The 14827-nt window shown below is 39.8% G+C and overlaps 1 protein-coding gene across 1 annotated transcript in view; it reads left to right on the plus strand.

Annotated features, from left to right (window-relative positions):
• Positions 1-7154: 7154 nt before the first annotated feature.
• Positions 7155-14827, plus strand: part of GTSE1 (G-2 and S-phase expressed 1) — an 11165-nt gene continuing 3492 nt past the window's right edge. The window contains exons 1-8 of the mRNA XM_009324377.1: positions 7155-7233; positions 7966-8029; positions 8110-8722; positions 9964-10134; positions 11519-11669; positions 12881-13258; positions 13450-13519; positions 13932-14180. Of these exons, the coding sequence (XP_009322652.1) occupies positions 7155-7233; positions 7966-8029; positions 8110-8722; positions 9964-10134; positions 11519-11669; positions 12881-13258; positions 13450-13519; positions 13932-14180 (1775 nt within the window). The remainder of the gene's footprint in view (positions 7234-7965; positions 8030-8109; positions 8723-9963; positions 10135-11518; positions 11670-12880; positions 13259-13449; positions 13520-13931; positions 14181-14827) is intronic.

Below are 14827 nucleotides of genomic sequence, written 5' to 3' on the forward strand. Positions count from 1 at the left end.
TGACAGTCCAGTTGGTACATGGAGTATATCATCGGATTTGCTAGCTGAACTGCTGACATTGTTTTTGGTAGCTTAAAATAACAGCAGACAGGTATGCTTAAACCACAGCCTTTTTTGAACATATAAAACATCAGTCTGGTCTGTTTAATGTAGGAGAAATATTAATAAAAAGACGGCTGCATAACAATTGATACACAAGTTCTAAACATGGGTTTATATTTATAAAAATATAAGTTGAACTCTTCTTGCTAGCATATTGTGCTTAAAGTAAGTTTCATATAGGTGCGAAGGGTAATATATACGTGTACAGTGCAAACAGGTACATGTTATTCACAAAGCCATGTTCTGTACATTACCTATTAAATTGCTTCACAGGTTCAGTTCTCCAAGTAGCAACAGTTCAAGCAGTTCAAGTAAACTGTAATATGCTGAGACCATTTTTTGGTACTTCCCTGGGTATGGATAATTGACACAAATATTCCTTTAACTATTTGATGAAGAAAGCATATTGCTGCTATAAGGATGAATCCTTTCTTGACCAGGCTCCCCAAAATGCCATTAGAAGGATCATGACAATCACTGTGTAAAGGGTATGGACTGTAGCGTATGGATCATGCTGGTGCTCGAACCCAGAGGTACTGTGCCAGTTCTCACTTTTGTTCCCATTGGTTTTCTGTCTGTGAGCACGGAGAGAATGTATCCTGCCATAACAAAAAGCAAGATTAGGATTAAAAATGATTCTTTTTTATTAACAGTTCAATAACGTTTATAATGAAGTCCAGAGTGTGCACTGTATCATTGACTAGATTTGGTAAAGAGCTCTTCAAACTGTATGGGGCTAATAAAGTAATTTCCATAATTGGAAACGCGAAACATTTACCAGCCATTTGGTATCCCTCTCCCACTGACAGCCTGAGAGACTGAGTGTGTGCTTGTTAGAGGACGTACAGCGCTCTTACTCTTCACTGTTGATACAGATGAGTTGTATGAGAAAAAACATACCCTTTCATTTTGCAATATTATGAAAGTGGCAGGGTTGAGAGACTGGGTATGTGCTTGTTAGAGGACGTACAGCGGTCTTACTCTTCACTGTTGATACAGATCAGTTGTATGAGAAAAAACATAACCCTTTCATTTTGCAATATTATGAAAGTGGCAGGGTTTAAAAAAAATTACCAGTTTCCGAAGCTTTAATGCATGGGAATAAGCACAGCATGTGCTATGTGAGCTTCCCATTCTGCTCTGATAATGTGTTTCTATCTCTGCTTTTCAGAGGGGACTTCCCTCAGCAGTCTGTGTCAAGGTATTAATTAGCCAAAGATACCAATCAGGAGGAACTACACAAAGCATATCTGCAGGATTCTCTGGAGTAACATTTTACATTGCTTTGCCACCTTTCCCAAATAGTTTGAAAGTAGAAGTGTTAGCCTGTGGTAACTGACCTCCAGTTATTGTTATCTCCACTGAAATAAGCAGCCCCAGTGGGCCTGCCTTTTTTTTTTTTAAGAGAAAAAAAAGTTGAATGTCCACAATTCCATCTGAACTGGAATGCCAAAAGGAGATCAATCAGTTTGTGATTTTCATGTAGCTTAGGAAGGGGTCTGAGAAGTATTAGGTGTATTACAGCTCTGGTTCATACATGTTCCTGCTGTTATTGTCACAGAAGAGTAGGAGTTACCAAAAATGTTACCGCAGATACAGCTTATGAGTAAAGAGCTTTTAAACACAAATTATGTTTATATACTTATGCACACTTGGAAGAGACCTGTCAAAACCGATTTGTTAAAAATGAAAGACTAGGAAGTGCAATCTGTGAAGGTAATTCATCAATAAAACAGAAATTCTGCAGCTGAGATTTTATAGAAAGTAGTTGTAGAATTAGAAATACACATTTAACATTCGTATTAGGACAAGGGCTACCTTCTGTCTTGTGTAACTGCAAATCAAATAACATAGTTCATGATCATCTGCCAGCATATTGTGAAGACCATGAGAGGAATATTCTCTCTGTCAGTAGTTTGCTTTCCTATTCCTACCTGGGGGAATACAGTATGTGCAGCTTACCTCCTGGAAGCATTCATGGTGTCTTGGTGATTGAGCTCCCAATGAATCAGGTTTCTTCTTGCTGAGCGGAGAAAGTTGTCCTTTTTTATCCTCTTGTTTCCTTGCACAAAAGAGGAAAATCTTCACTCAGTACCAACAAAAAGAATCTTGCTTCCAAGCCCACCAACTTGACCAACACTAATCTGGCAGCACTTGATAGATGTCAATCAAAGTTCTCAAATTACTGGTTTTCTAAAGCTAATTTTGACATAGCTCTTCAAGAAATTCCCTGGAGCAGCTCACAAGGGAAGTAATGAGTAATCCCGACGACTGGCTTCTTTTAGCTGCTGGGATCCCTTCTTATAAGCAGTAGCTCGCTGCTAAGTGTTGCCAAATTCTTAGCAACACAAGTAATGGACAGATGGAGGGTGCTGGTGACAAAAAATGCAGGATGAGCTGTAACTTAGAACTACTTTCTATTAGATCACAGGCTATGTTTGGGTAAAACTTAGTTCCCTTCTACCACTGTAATTTGGTTTAACTTGCCTGGAGTGAAATTTCAAGCCACCATCGCTTAGATGTGCTCTAATATTCAAATATTTTTATGAAGAAGTAGGTGCCTTCTTTAATAATCACAGGCTTTTATAACACAATCATATTCAATAAGCAGTCAATAAGCAGTATATCAGCACAAAAGAAAACATTTGGACATTTAGGGTTAGGCACAAAGTCACATACATCCTGTTCTTCCCTAATCACCTGGAGCCATAATGAACAAGAGGCTGTGCCAATGCAGAAGGTCTCCCAAAAGCTGGGCATTGCATGATTACCCGGGTTAATGGTGGCTTTAGTATAATAAATCCAATGGTCCAGCAACTGTTTGTAGGGCTCATGAACATACACATTTAAATTTGTAGTTTAGAAAAACAGGCCAAAGCCCTTCTTTCCTAAAACAAAATGTGAACATCATCTTGCATCATCTTTAAACTGCCAAAAAAACCCCAAAACCCAAACCCTTCTTTCTCATTTAAATGTTAGTTTAAGCTTATTGCCACATATCATTGCTGTTAAGACAAATCTGAACTTGTAGTTCTGGTGCATTTTGAAAGGCTTTTGCCTTTCCTTCACATAGCATTTATGTTTTTATATAAATTAAATTGGTTCCTTTAGTTTTAGTAAATCAATTAGCAATTTCCAAATATGTCTTGGGATATCACTTACACTCCAGAAAACTAAGACTGAGCTTGTTTACTCATACTCTCATCTGTCTTAAAACACTTTTGCATAAATAACATTTATAAAAAGAACTATTTTAAATTCATCGAGACTGTGACCGTTTAACAGAAACTCATTGAGTCTCCACTTCCGTTAAGTAAACTCGTCACAAGACTAGTACATCAGTGTGCATTTCAATGGAAGTGCACGTGCTGTTTACTTCTAATGGCTATGTGAGTAAAACTGTGTCACTGGAACCAGTGGAGCTACCGAGGACCTCATATCATTCTTCATTATTAGTAATATATTAAATACAGAAAAATAGAAATATTACAATGACTTGGAGGAAGAAATCCAGACATCAGTGAAGAATTACTGACTTGAATCACTTCTAGCTTTTTCAGACCTGAGACTGAGAATATTGGCAGTTACAACTTTCAGATTCTGTTTTCTTATATAACACATACAGAGTGATAGATGCAGCAATAAAAGCTGTACACTGGATTTTTCCTGTATGTTTTTACTTTCCTTTATATATTTTTTCTACTTCAGTCCTAAGATCTATAGCACAGCCTATTTGCCCTTTCCCCATTAGTTTAATCTTGGTTTTCTGTTTCTTATTGATGCTTTCACTTTTTGACTGAACTAAGCAAAATGAGGTATGTGCAAGCCTCATCTCAGAAGGGTGACATTGTTGATTTTTGGTCATATAATAAAATCTGGAGATGTCCCAACTCTTATTCTTCTATTGTATCATAATTCTCTTTGTGGAAAATTATCCTTCATAATGCCCATGGTCCATTTTTGTTAATACAGCCAGGGACCCTTGCTCAACTTACCAAAAAAAAAATTGCTGTTGAGCAATTTGAGCAAAATTGCTGAGTGAGATATTCTATAGGCTGAAGCAATGCAAGAGAAGAACGGTAGGTAGAATCATAGAACTGAAATTGTTACATCAGTAATAGTAATTCAGGGACCCATGAGAAAAACACCGAAGAGAACAGGTATAAAATCCTGAGATAAAAAGCTGGAAGACAGAAACTCTGTAATAATGAGGATTGGCCTGTTTTATGAGCAACAAAGCCTGACACTTTCCCAGCTGACTGACCACTGCCTGCCAGGAGGGACTCCTGGGGTGATGGGGAGGGAGGAAAGGTGGGAAGTGAGCATGTTAATACTCAGCCTAGTAGCCTATCTGTCCCAGCCTTTTACTGTGCATATTAGCCACAACATAGGATACTTGCTATATACTCAAGTTGCATATCACTGCTTGCAAGACTCCATGAAAGATACCAAAATGTAAGCGGCCAAGTAGAGAAAGGGTTATAAAATATTTTGTCTATGTGAAAATCTGCAAGTCATGATTAATCATTCTTATTCAGCTGCTAGATTCCAGTTCAGTGATTTAGTTAGTAACCCCAAATTACTCAGAACAGAATACATCACTCGACTGCAATTTCTAAGGCCATGCATGTTTTAGGAGAAAACCCTAAGCACGGCACAGCATTAAATGTCAGAAGAAATGTGGAAGAGTGGTGTTTTCCTGATGTTTCTTACTGACATGGGTCTACTTTTAAAACTATTCTGTCGGTCAGCCAATAATTGGCAGTAGCTGGGACAAACATCCAGGAATCTTGCTATTCCTCATGTCAGCTTAGCAACACATAAATATCCCTTTTGGTGCAGTTAAATTACTTGGACAATCATATCCAGCAAAGGTGCGGAGGGAGCAAAGGCAGTCCATCTTCACCCTCCACGGTAACGGGCGCAGCAGCTGTGCTGGGAGTCACCCTGAGGCCCCGCATCCCAGCCGGGCCGCGAAGCAAAGCGCTCCAGGAGCGCCCAGACAACCCCTGGGCTCCCTGCAGGTCCTGGCTGCAGGTCTGCAGATACCTACTGCAGACACCGATCTCCCTACATAGCAGGCGCACGGAGCCTTCCCGTGCCATTGCTGCCACCGCCACGGCTGCCGAGGTCAGCCAGGCAAACCGGGCTCGGCAGCGACCAGCAGAGGGGATGAAACAGCGAGGCCGGTGAAAAAGGAAAGGTCAAGATGACATGTATTCGCTATTCGTCTATTCGCTTGTTACCCACTAGATAAGGGGCAGCTGGTTATTCGCTTGTTATCCACAAGGATAAGGAGCAGGAGAATAAGTGTCAACCTTGCTCTTTGTAAACCATTAATTATAGTACCTAGACAGAATTATGTGTATTCCGTTAATTAAGTCCCGGATCCAAGGATGGAAGAGGATAAGAAGATGCGATATTCAAAGATCAGCAAAAACTCAGTGCCAACTAGGTGAAAGGGGATGAGGAAGACTATCAGCCTTCACCGGAACGACCCCGGCCCAGAATTATTTAGAAGATCTGCGCAGACGCAAAGTGAAAAAGAACTAATTAACATAAGAAGCGAGAGTAGGCGTGGTCAGACAATAAATATGTATAGGCGTTATTAGAATATTCATTACTTAATTGTATAAATACGATGTAACTTTTGTCACAGGTATGCACGATAGGTGGAGAGATCCCCCGTGCATCCAGCGCGCTGCAAATAAAGAATATACTACTGGATTCAATTTGTGAATCACATGCTTACCTGTCGTACTTAAAAAAAACAAAATGCATGGTAGAGAATATAACAGGCCTAACAGCAGGGTAAACTGATGGGCCGTATTTATCCTGCAGAGCAGGTACAAGTGAAGGTATAGCAACCTAAATCTCTCTCAGCCAAACATGTGCTCAACCCAGCTCTGGAGAGAATTAATACGCTGGTATGAACAAAAGACTCCAATTGTCTAGGACTGTAGTCTGGTTCTGAATTCACCTCTCTGTTTAGTGGCGGCTCCACGCACGCCGGGCAGCTTCTCCTCCCCCGGGTGCGTGTGCGGGGTCCCCTCGGCTCCGGTGGGCTCTGCTGAGCTGCCCCGTGAGGGGCCAGTCCCGGTAGGTCCATGGCCGGCGTTAACCCCTTCGGTCCGGCCGCAGCGCACGAGGTGCTCTTCCTGAGGGTCTCCTGGCCAACCTCTCGGCAAAGCCTGAGCGGGTTGTGTTGAGGTAGGGACGACCTACCTCAATGGGTCGTCCATGAGGAAATGGCCTCAAGTTGCGCCAGGGGAGGTTTAGATTGGATGTGAGGAAAAATTTCTTTACTGAAAGAGTAGTTAAACATTGGAACAGGCTGCCCAGGGAAGTGGTTGAGTCACCATCCCTGGAGGCATTTAAAAGACGGGTAGATGAGGCACTTAGGGACATGGTTTAGTAGGCATGGTGGTGTTGGGTTGATGGTTGGACTTGATGATCTTGGAGGTCTCTTCCAACCTTAATGATTCTATGATTCTATGACGAGTCTACCTTTGCTCACAGGAAGATCGTATTTGATGGGTTTCTGTCCACAAATGAAAGGCGCTGTCTTAAGCGCTGCACACGTTTCCTCTGCGGAGCAGAGACGTGCTGAGCCTCCGTTAATGCCAGTCTCGAATTAGTGCTGTAAAAATTTTTTTTTAGCCTGTGGGGTGGCAGTGTTCTGCTGCAGCTGACTAGCTGTGCTGCCCATTGCAGCCGTATTCATATAAGGCGTTTAGTTGCTGAACACAGAGTTTGCGTTTAGGAATTTCAGAAATCCTAGGCATCGCTGCTGTATGTGAAGGCTTTTTACAGAGGTTGCAACGCTTTACATACACATAGTCTCAGATAATTCGATAGCACGTTTCAAGAGAGGATGGTGAGATGTGTGACATCCCATAAACCACATTTGTGTGGCTGTCCCTAAACATAACATATAAGAGTCTTCGAAGGGAATGTTTACCTCCTTGCTAATTTGGCAGTATCATAAAATTCTGTGACCTTGTTGTTTTTTTAAACCCACTGTATAGCTAATTCTGTATTTTCCAGACACTATGGAGGAAGGAAAAGAAATGGCAGCACATTGCTCAAGTCATGTGATTGAAGAAAAACTGGGTATTTGCATGAGCAATGGTAGGTGGAGAACACGTTGGGATATTTTCTACCTGGTGCATCCCTTACTAAAATTTAAGACAGTTCAGATCAGTAGACCTCCTGTATCTGCTTTATATCTTGTTCTGTGTACTTGTTTCCTTGCGTGGGCTGCTGTTGCCAGTCTCAGACTTACAAGCCTTCTCAAGAGCTTGTGGAGCACTGGTGCTAGAGCATGTGTAGTAGTGACATGATGTCATCGAGCTCTCTTCCATATAACTAATCTAAGCTCTTCCCTTCTCCTTATCTGTCTGCTGCAGATTCAATTAATATTTAGTGTATATATTAGCTAATAGGAAAACTAATCTTTCTCACTGGCTCCTGTTACTGTCCTGTGGTGGTCTGTACCAGAAAAGAACTGACTGATAGGACAACTGCATTGTCTTACAGCTCTAGTTTATATATTCTCACTTTTCTTGATTGGAGGCTACTGATGCCCTTTCCCACAGCCAGATGCCGTGTTCCTATTATGGGTGCTTAGAAATTAGCATTGAGATCTTTCATGATATTTGGGCATCTATCGCAATTATGATCATATTCACAGCTGTACCTTCAATTTCTTTGACCTAAAACATGTTTTTATTATTTTAATTATTTAAACTTGGTAGCTAAAACTTTCTTTGCCATCTGACATCAGCTTCATCAAATTGTCAAAGCATAATGCAATCATTTTTATTGCAAATCCCCACTGTGACAAAATTCATGTTGTTATAGTTTCAGACTTTCCTCTTCTGTCTGATGAAAAGTTTGATTTTGACCTTTCGCTCTCTCCAGCAAGGTAAGTGAAGGGTCTATAGGTAAATATACTCTTAAAATGGACACATGTAAGGTGCTGGGCTGACTTACTTTTCTTCGTAGTGGAAATGAAGATGAAGTTTTTATTGGACCTTTGGGACACAAAGAAAAATGTATTGCTGTCAATATTGAAGCAAAAAAAAGTGCTGAAAAAAAGAGTGCGCCTGCTTCTGATGATAAACTCATGTGGAGCCCACTTACAGGAGAGAAATTTGTGGAAATTTTCAAAGAAGCTCATTTGTTAGCACTGCAAATAGAGACTGGAAGCAAGAATGAACAGACTAAAATAAGCCAATCAGAAGAACGGGAAAACAAGATTATAGAAAAATTTGTGGAGGACTCAAAGTCAAAATTGAAAATATTGAGAAACCAAAATATAGAGAAAAGTCCCAGGGCTGTTAAAAGGGAGACGTACTGTGTGTGGGATAGCCCAGCATGTCAGCTGCCACCTTGTTTTCAGAAGGATTTGGATAAACTTTTGTCAGATGACAAAACACATGCTCTTCATACTCTTCCAAACAGAAGCCCTGTTAAAAGTTGTGTATCGCCTACAAAAATTGCCAGTTCATCTCTGGCACAAGAACAGAAAACTAAGGGAAGAAATATGAAGGCAACTGGCAAACTGCCAATGGCAAAACCATCTACTCTTGCAAAAAGCAATTTGACTATTGAAAAGGTAAAGACAGCTTCTGGACAACAATGTTTTCTTTAAACGTGGCCTTTGTGTGTTTTAGAAATGTTTAAGCTGTCTACAAGCTATTTTTAAAAGTGAACTTTAATCTTCTGATGTCTCTCTACCTCATAAGATCCTTAGGCAGGAAACGTTATTATATATAAAAAAGAAAATTCAGGGCATATACTATGGTATAGTAGCCAACTAGTTTTTCTATTATGACAATGTAGAGCATCTGCAGGCAAATTTCTTTTCCATTGTATTCTGGTTTTGTGAATACCATCATTCCTGGCTTCTGTTTAAACGCTGTTTTGTTGCTGGTAAAATTACTGCACTGTTCTTAGTGACTTGACGTGCAACAGTGGCTTTGTTTACTGTTAACCCTTGACAATGCGGGGGGGGGGAAGCTACAATTATTTTGACAGGACAGGAAAATCTTTTAGCTCTAGTCTGTCCACAACTTGTCTCAATCATGAAAAGCACGGATTAATGGTATTACACTTAGGATGTGGCTATGTGACCAAATAAACACATTTTCCAGTGCGTCACTATTCTAGGATAGCAAGGAAACAGTTGTGTTAGTGACCTTGTGTGCACAAATCCCAGTCTGTAGGTAGAATATCTTCTGGAATTTATTGCTCTACACCTTATGGCTTGGGCTCCAGTATGTACTGCAGATTTTACTGAAAATGTGATATTGGCTCCTTGGGAACCATCACCTATAGAAAATAGGGGCCCCTTTGATTCCTTTGTGGTATATGTTTCTTCTTGATTTTGGGTGCTATAAGAAAAGGCACAGTCTTAATGCTTTAACTAGCCAAACTGTACCCCACTGTCTAAATAGACAGTTTGGATGATGCAGTCTACTATTGTAATGTCTCATCTTTTGGAAAGCTAGAGTAAAGCAGAAGAATATGAATTAAATGGAGATCTCATAGTTGTAAGGAACAGCTGTTACAGTATGTAGGTGAACATGATTATATGAAATTTGTGTGATGAATTGTTGCAGAACTGTCCTTAGGTTCATGTCCAATATCTGGGTTCAAGCGTGTTCTAGTACTTAGCAAATACACTCACTAGACTAACTTTAAACTATATTAGTCTAAAGACTAAGGACTTGACTGGGTTCAAAAGCTTCTTCATTGACTGTCTTGTTTTTTTAGAAAAATCAATTTGTGTAAAAACCTTTGCAGTGGTTTCTAGAAACACTAGTAGCTTTTAAAATGTTGCATTGAAATTTGCAGCCCAAACCAGGAAAATGTACTAGTATTTCTACAAAAAGAGACTTGAACAGCATGGGATCATCTGAAGATCTAATTTCTGATAAATCTAGTGCTGCTTCAGATGTCTTTGAGTCTTCGTTCAGTGGCAGTTCTTCAGTGCAAGACAAAAAAGCCCTTCCTGCACCAAGTAAGGTAATGGCAAGCATTCTTAATATGAAAATAATTTTTGTGATGTTCTGATGAAAAGAAAAAACTGAATATAGTTTACTTCCTAATTTAAAGCTATATTGTTGTGTATAATGGTTTTAAGGAAAGGTAATCTCTGTTCTGTAATTGCCATCCTTGAATGTGTGTTGTAAGTCTATAACACAATGAACATACTTAAGAGCAACTATAAATGTGTTGGATTAACAAGCATTACCTTTGTTTTTAAAGCACTAGCTGCAGGTAAGTGATCAGCAATTTTCTGTAAGAAACAAAGTTTTTGATGTGTGTAGTTAACTATACCATATGAAAAGGTTGCCATAACTTGTATGAAGGTAGAATACCTATAGCTGTCAGTTTTCTGAAGCTTTAGACACTTACTTCCATGCTGCATGCCACCTCCCTGAATCACATAATGGTTGATGTTGGAAGGGACCTCTTCAGGTCATGTGGTCCAACTCCCTGCTCAAGCAGGACCACCTAGAGTTGGTTGCCCAGGACCATGGCCAGAAGGCTTTTGAGTATCTCCAAGGATGGAGAATCAACAGCGTCTCCGGGCAACCTGTGCCAGTGCTCGGTGACCCTTGCAGTAAAAAAGCGTTTCCTGATGTTTAGAGGTAGAACCTCCTGTTTTTCAGTCTGTGCCCATCGCCTCTGGTCCTGTCACTGGGCACCACTGGACACTGTCCTTTCAGATATTTGTATATATCGATGAGATCCACCTTGAGCCTCCTCTAGGCTGAACAGTCCCAGCTCTCTAAACTTTTCCTCAGATGGGAGACACCCCAGTCCCTTAATCATCTTAGTGGCCCTTTGCTGGACTCTTTCCAGTAGCTCCAAATTGCTCTCACACTGGGGAGCCTGGAACTGGACACAGATCTTCAGGTGTGGCCTCCCCAGTGGTGAGCAGACGGGAAGGATCACCTCCCTCGACCTGCTGGCAACACTCCTAGTGCAGCCCAGGATACCGTTAGCATTCTTTTTTGCAAGGGCACATTGCCAGCTCATGTTCAACTTGTCTACCAGTGCTCCTAAGGGCCTTTTCTGCAAAGCTGCTTTCCAGCTGGTTGGTGCCCAGCATATACTGGTGCCTGGGGTTACTCCTTTTACTCTTTAATCCCTTTAAGTCCGTACTCAAGCTTGTGGCAGGAATAAAAATAAGTCCACCTCCTAGATCTGATGTTCCTCTTCTGTATAATAACCCAGATATAATGAACTGTTTCTAAGAAAATTCACTTTTTAAACTGTAATCTGAGGAAGGAGCTTCTCTAAAATTCACAAACAAAAAGCTATAATACCAAGAAAAAGCATGGCAAATTAATGTGTTAAATATTTTTTTTTGCTTTTGAATAAACTGTATTTCCTGATTCAGCCTGGCTTAAAGAAGGTAACACATCTGAAACTTCCTGGTGTTGCCAGTGGTATCACAAGAAAGACTACTTCATCATCATCTTCGTCATCAGTTTCCAGCATGAACTCAAGTCTGAATTCAAGTTTACCCATTTCTCCCATAGGAAAAAATGGTAATCACTCTTACTACAGATTTGTGCCACAAATAAATTTTGAAGTAGCTAAGCATGCCTTGGACTGTGGGTTTGGATATGTTTTAATGGTGTGCAGTACATACAAGCAGTAAGAAATGTTTCAAATGGAGAATAAAATTTTGTAGGCTAGCCCAATAAATCCCTGTGGACTAAAGATAAATCTTAGTTTTCTATCATTTGTAAAAACTAGATTCATGTACACCTGATGCCTACATGCGAGGGTCTGACACAGCTAGAAAGTAAACAATGCCTCAGGAAACCTGTTCTTTTTGTACATGATCTTCTCTATTATAGCCAAGTATGTGAACTTCTGAATGCTGTAAGCTTGTCTAACTTGAATTTAAAAAAAAACCAACACCAAAACAACTGAAATATGGAAGGAAGGTGGAAGGCCTAGTTCCAAACTCTGAGTTTCTGTAAGCCTAAAAAAGATGAGCTTTACTCAAGCAGATTGGAAAAAAAACTCTGAGGCGATAACTGAATACAACCAAGAGGCTTATACTATAATGAAGACATGAATTTGACCTTTCAATAAGCCTGAAAGGATCAGGAAAATAGTCTCCTGAAAATACTGACAGATGTAAGCACCACAGTTCTTGTAGATCTATCAAGATACGAAGTTACTGCAAACTTTTACTTTGTACTTTGTTTCTGGAGGGATAATAACATCTGTAAAAGTTAAAGCTTAATAAGAATTACTTTATACGACAGAAGTGTCTAGTCAAGATTCATCCTATTAATGAAAGTAACCTACAGACTAACAGTAAGAACCGTACAGAAAACTGAGAAAAGCACTTGTGGGGTAGTTCAGCCCGTGGTGTTAATCGGTGTAACTTGAACAATTACCTTCTTGAATGCCTGCTTAAGGGAACAGAGCCAGCTATGCTGGGAGAAAATGTTGAAAATATAACTTGAATCTGCAAGCTGTTTTGGCATTCCTTGAATATTCTTAGACTTGATTGTAGTAATTCAGGAATTTGGTGAGGAGACCTCCTAAAACAGACAAAATTGCTGGAGAATTCAGAGAGTGAGTTTTCAGTAGTTGTATGTGTTCTCCTTAAACTTGAGTTGTTTGAACATAAATTTAAATGCTGTAAATTGCTGTTTTTCTTTCCTGTGAGTGTAATTATTCTGCTTAGTCAAAAACTTAGCAATAAGCAATGATTCAGAAGTATAACTTTCTATTTCAGGAAAATCAAGCATGTCTTCAAAAGCTAATGTAAGTGGCTCTAAGCTTTCATCTAGTACAAACAGGCTGGCCCTTGTCAGACCTACCAGAGTGTCATCTCTGCAGGCTGCCAATACTGAGAAATCCAGGAAGCAAGCAAGATCAGCTAGTACTCCCAAAATATCTAGTGCTGTAAGCTTGGTTAAATCTTCAGCTTCTGCAACATCATCTGAGGCTGTAGGCAGTGGAATTCAGAGGCTGAGCTCTGTTCCCAGTCTGCAGAAGCTATGTCAGCAGAATAAAGATGGAAGTGCAACAAAAGGAAGCCTGTGTCCAAAGCCAATGGCTGGAGTTTTGTCCATTCCTACAAGTCAAACTAAGGTTCCAGTGAAGACTGGAGGTAAGCACATACTTTGCATGACCTGTCTTCTAGCTTGGCTATTAAAAGCAAATGATACCTTGAATGCTTATTTGTTTCATTACACTTCTGTCTGCCTCTTGGAAGGGATTAGTATTTTAACCGAAAGGTATCTGTTATAAAAAAAAATAAATGTGAATGTGGATAGCAATTAACAAAACTTTTCTCTTTAGATACATCACCAAACAAATCGCTAAAAGCAACACCATCTCTTGGATTAACATTTTGTGGCACACTTGGAAGGTAGGGCTTCACTAAAAATTGAATGTACTGAGGCATACTTCTTAGAATGCAACATGGTTGGGTGTTGCAACAATCTTTAAAAGTTCTAACTTTGTTGTCTAGTCCCTTGAGACCCTCCAGGTTAGCTGTGTTAATGACTATTGGAACCGATTTAAAAAAAAAAAAAACAAAACTAAATCAAACAACCCTCCCCACCCTATTCAGAAGAGGAGGATTTTCTTTGCAGTGCTAAATACACTAGTCATTCATAAAAGAATTCTTATGAAGTAAAGTCCTTACTATGCTCTGATTATCAACTTTATGATTACTGTTCCCTTACTGACCAAAGGGAAACTGATTTCTGTTGTATGGTAGAATAGTTTGAATAAAACTGTTTCTAGAAGGTTTTGGCTAATGCATGTTCCCTTTTTAGTGCCATGGCAGTCAGCACTCCTGTGAAAGGCTCAGAAGATGGGATCTTTCAGAATTCTTGTTTTCCTGAGAGGTCCGTCCCCATGACACCTGCCAGTCTGAAACGGTCTGGCTTGCCTACACCTCTTCGTCGTATCTCAGGATTTCCAGCAGCGACTCCTAAAACTGCACCAAGAATGGCATTTCCTCCACATGCTGCATCTATTTGCCAAAGTTCCAGCTTTTCTACCAAAAAGACAGTAAGAGCTGGGTAAGACAGAAACCTCCATATATGAAATGAGTATTGCAGGCAAACTGCCTCTAAATGAATTTTAATGATGACTTTCAGGTTTCAAGGACCTCTGCTAAATGTTAGAATAAAGCATTTGAGCACAGATAATGGTATAGGCCTAATAAAGACTTGTATCTTATGACTAGTAAAATACTATAAGCCTTACTGAGATGAGTCAATATCTAACAAAGAATTACAATCTCTAACAGGAAGTTATTTGTATTTCTTGAGCTAGCGGACAACTTAAGACTTGTATCTGATGCTCTGACTGAAAACAGGTTTGGCATTGGCGTTATTTTGCTATTGCCTCCTGATGAAAGGAAGTAGCTGGTTAAAATACATACTACTCAACTTTTTTTTTATAGTTGCCAACGCTTCTGTAAAATTACACTTTGTTAAAGCATCAGTCAAAAAGCCAAGGATTTAGTTGACTGAACTTTAGTTTCTGAGCAGGTTTACCTATGTTTCATTGAAATAATTGCTTGCAGAATGGGTGAATCGTACACTGTTATGTTTTTCTGTGAAAATAACGTTGCCTTCTTCATATTATCAGCCTAACATCTTCTCACAAGTGCCATATATATGTATGCAGGCTTGCTTCACGATTGGTGGAGATGAACAGTATT

The sequence above is a fragment of the Pygoscelis adeliae genome, unplaced genomic scaffold (assembly GCF_000699105.1).
Source record: "Pygoscelis adeliae isolate BGI_AS28 unplaced genomic scaffold, ASM69910v1 Scaffold315, whole genome shotgun sequence".
In the NCBI taxonomy this organism is placed as follows: Eukaryota; Metazoa; Chordata; class Aves; order Sphenisciformes; family Spheniscidae; genus Pygoscelis; species Pygoscelis adeliae.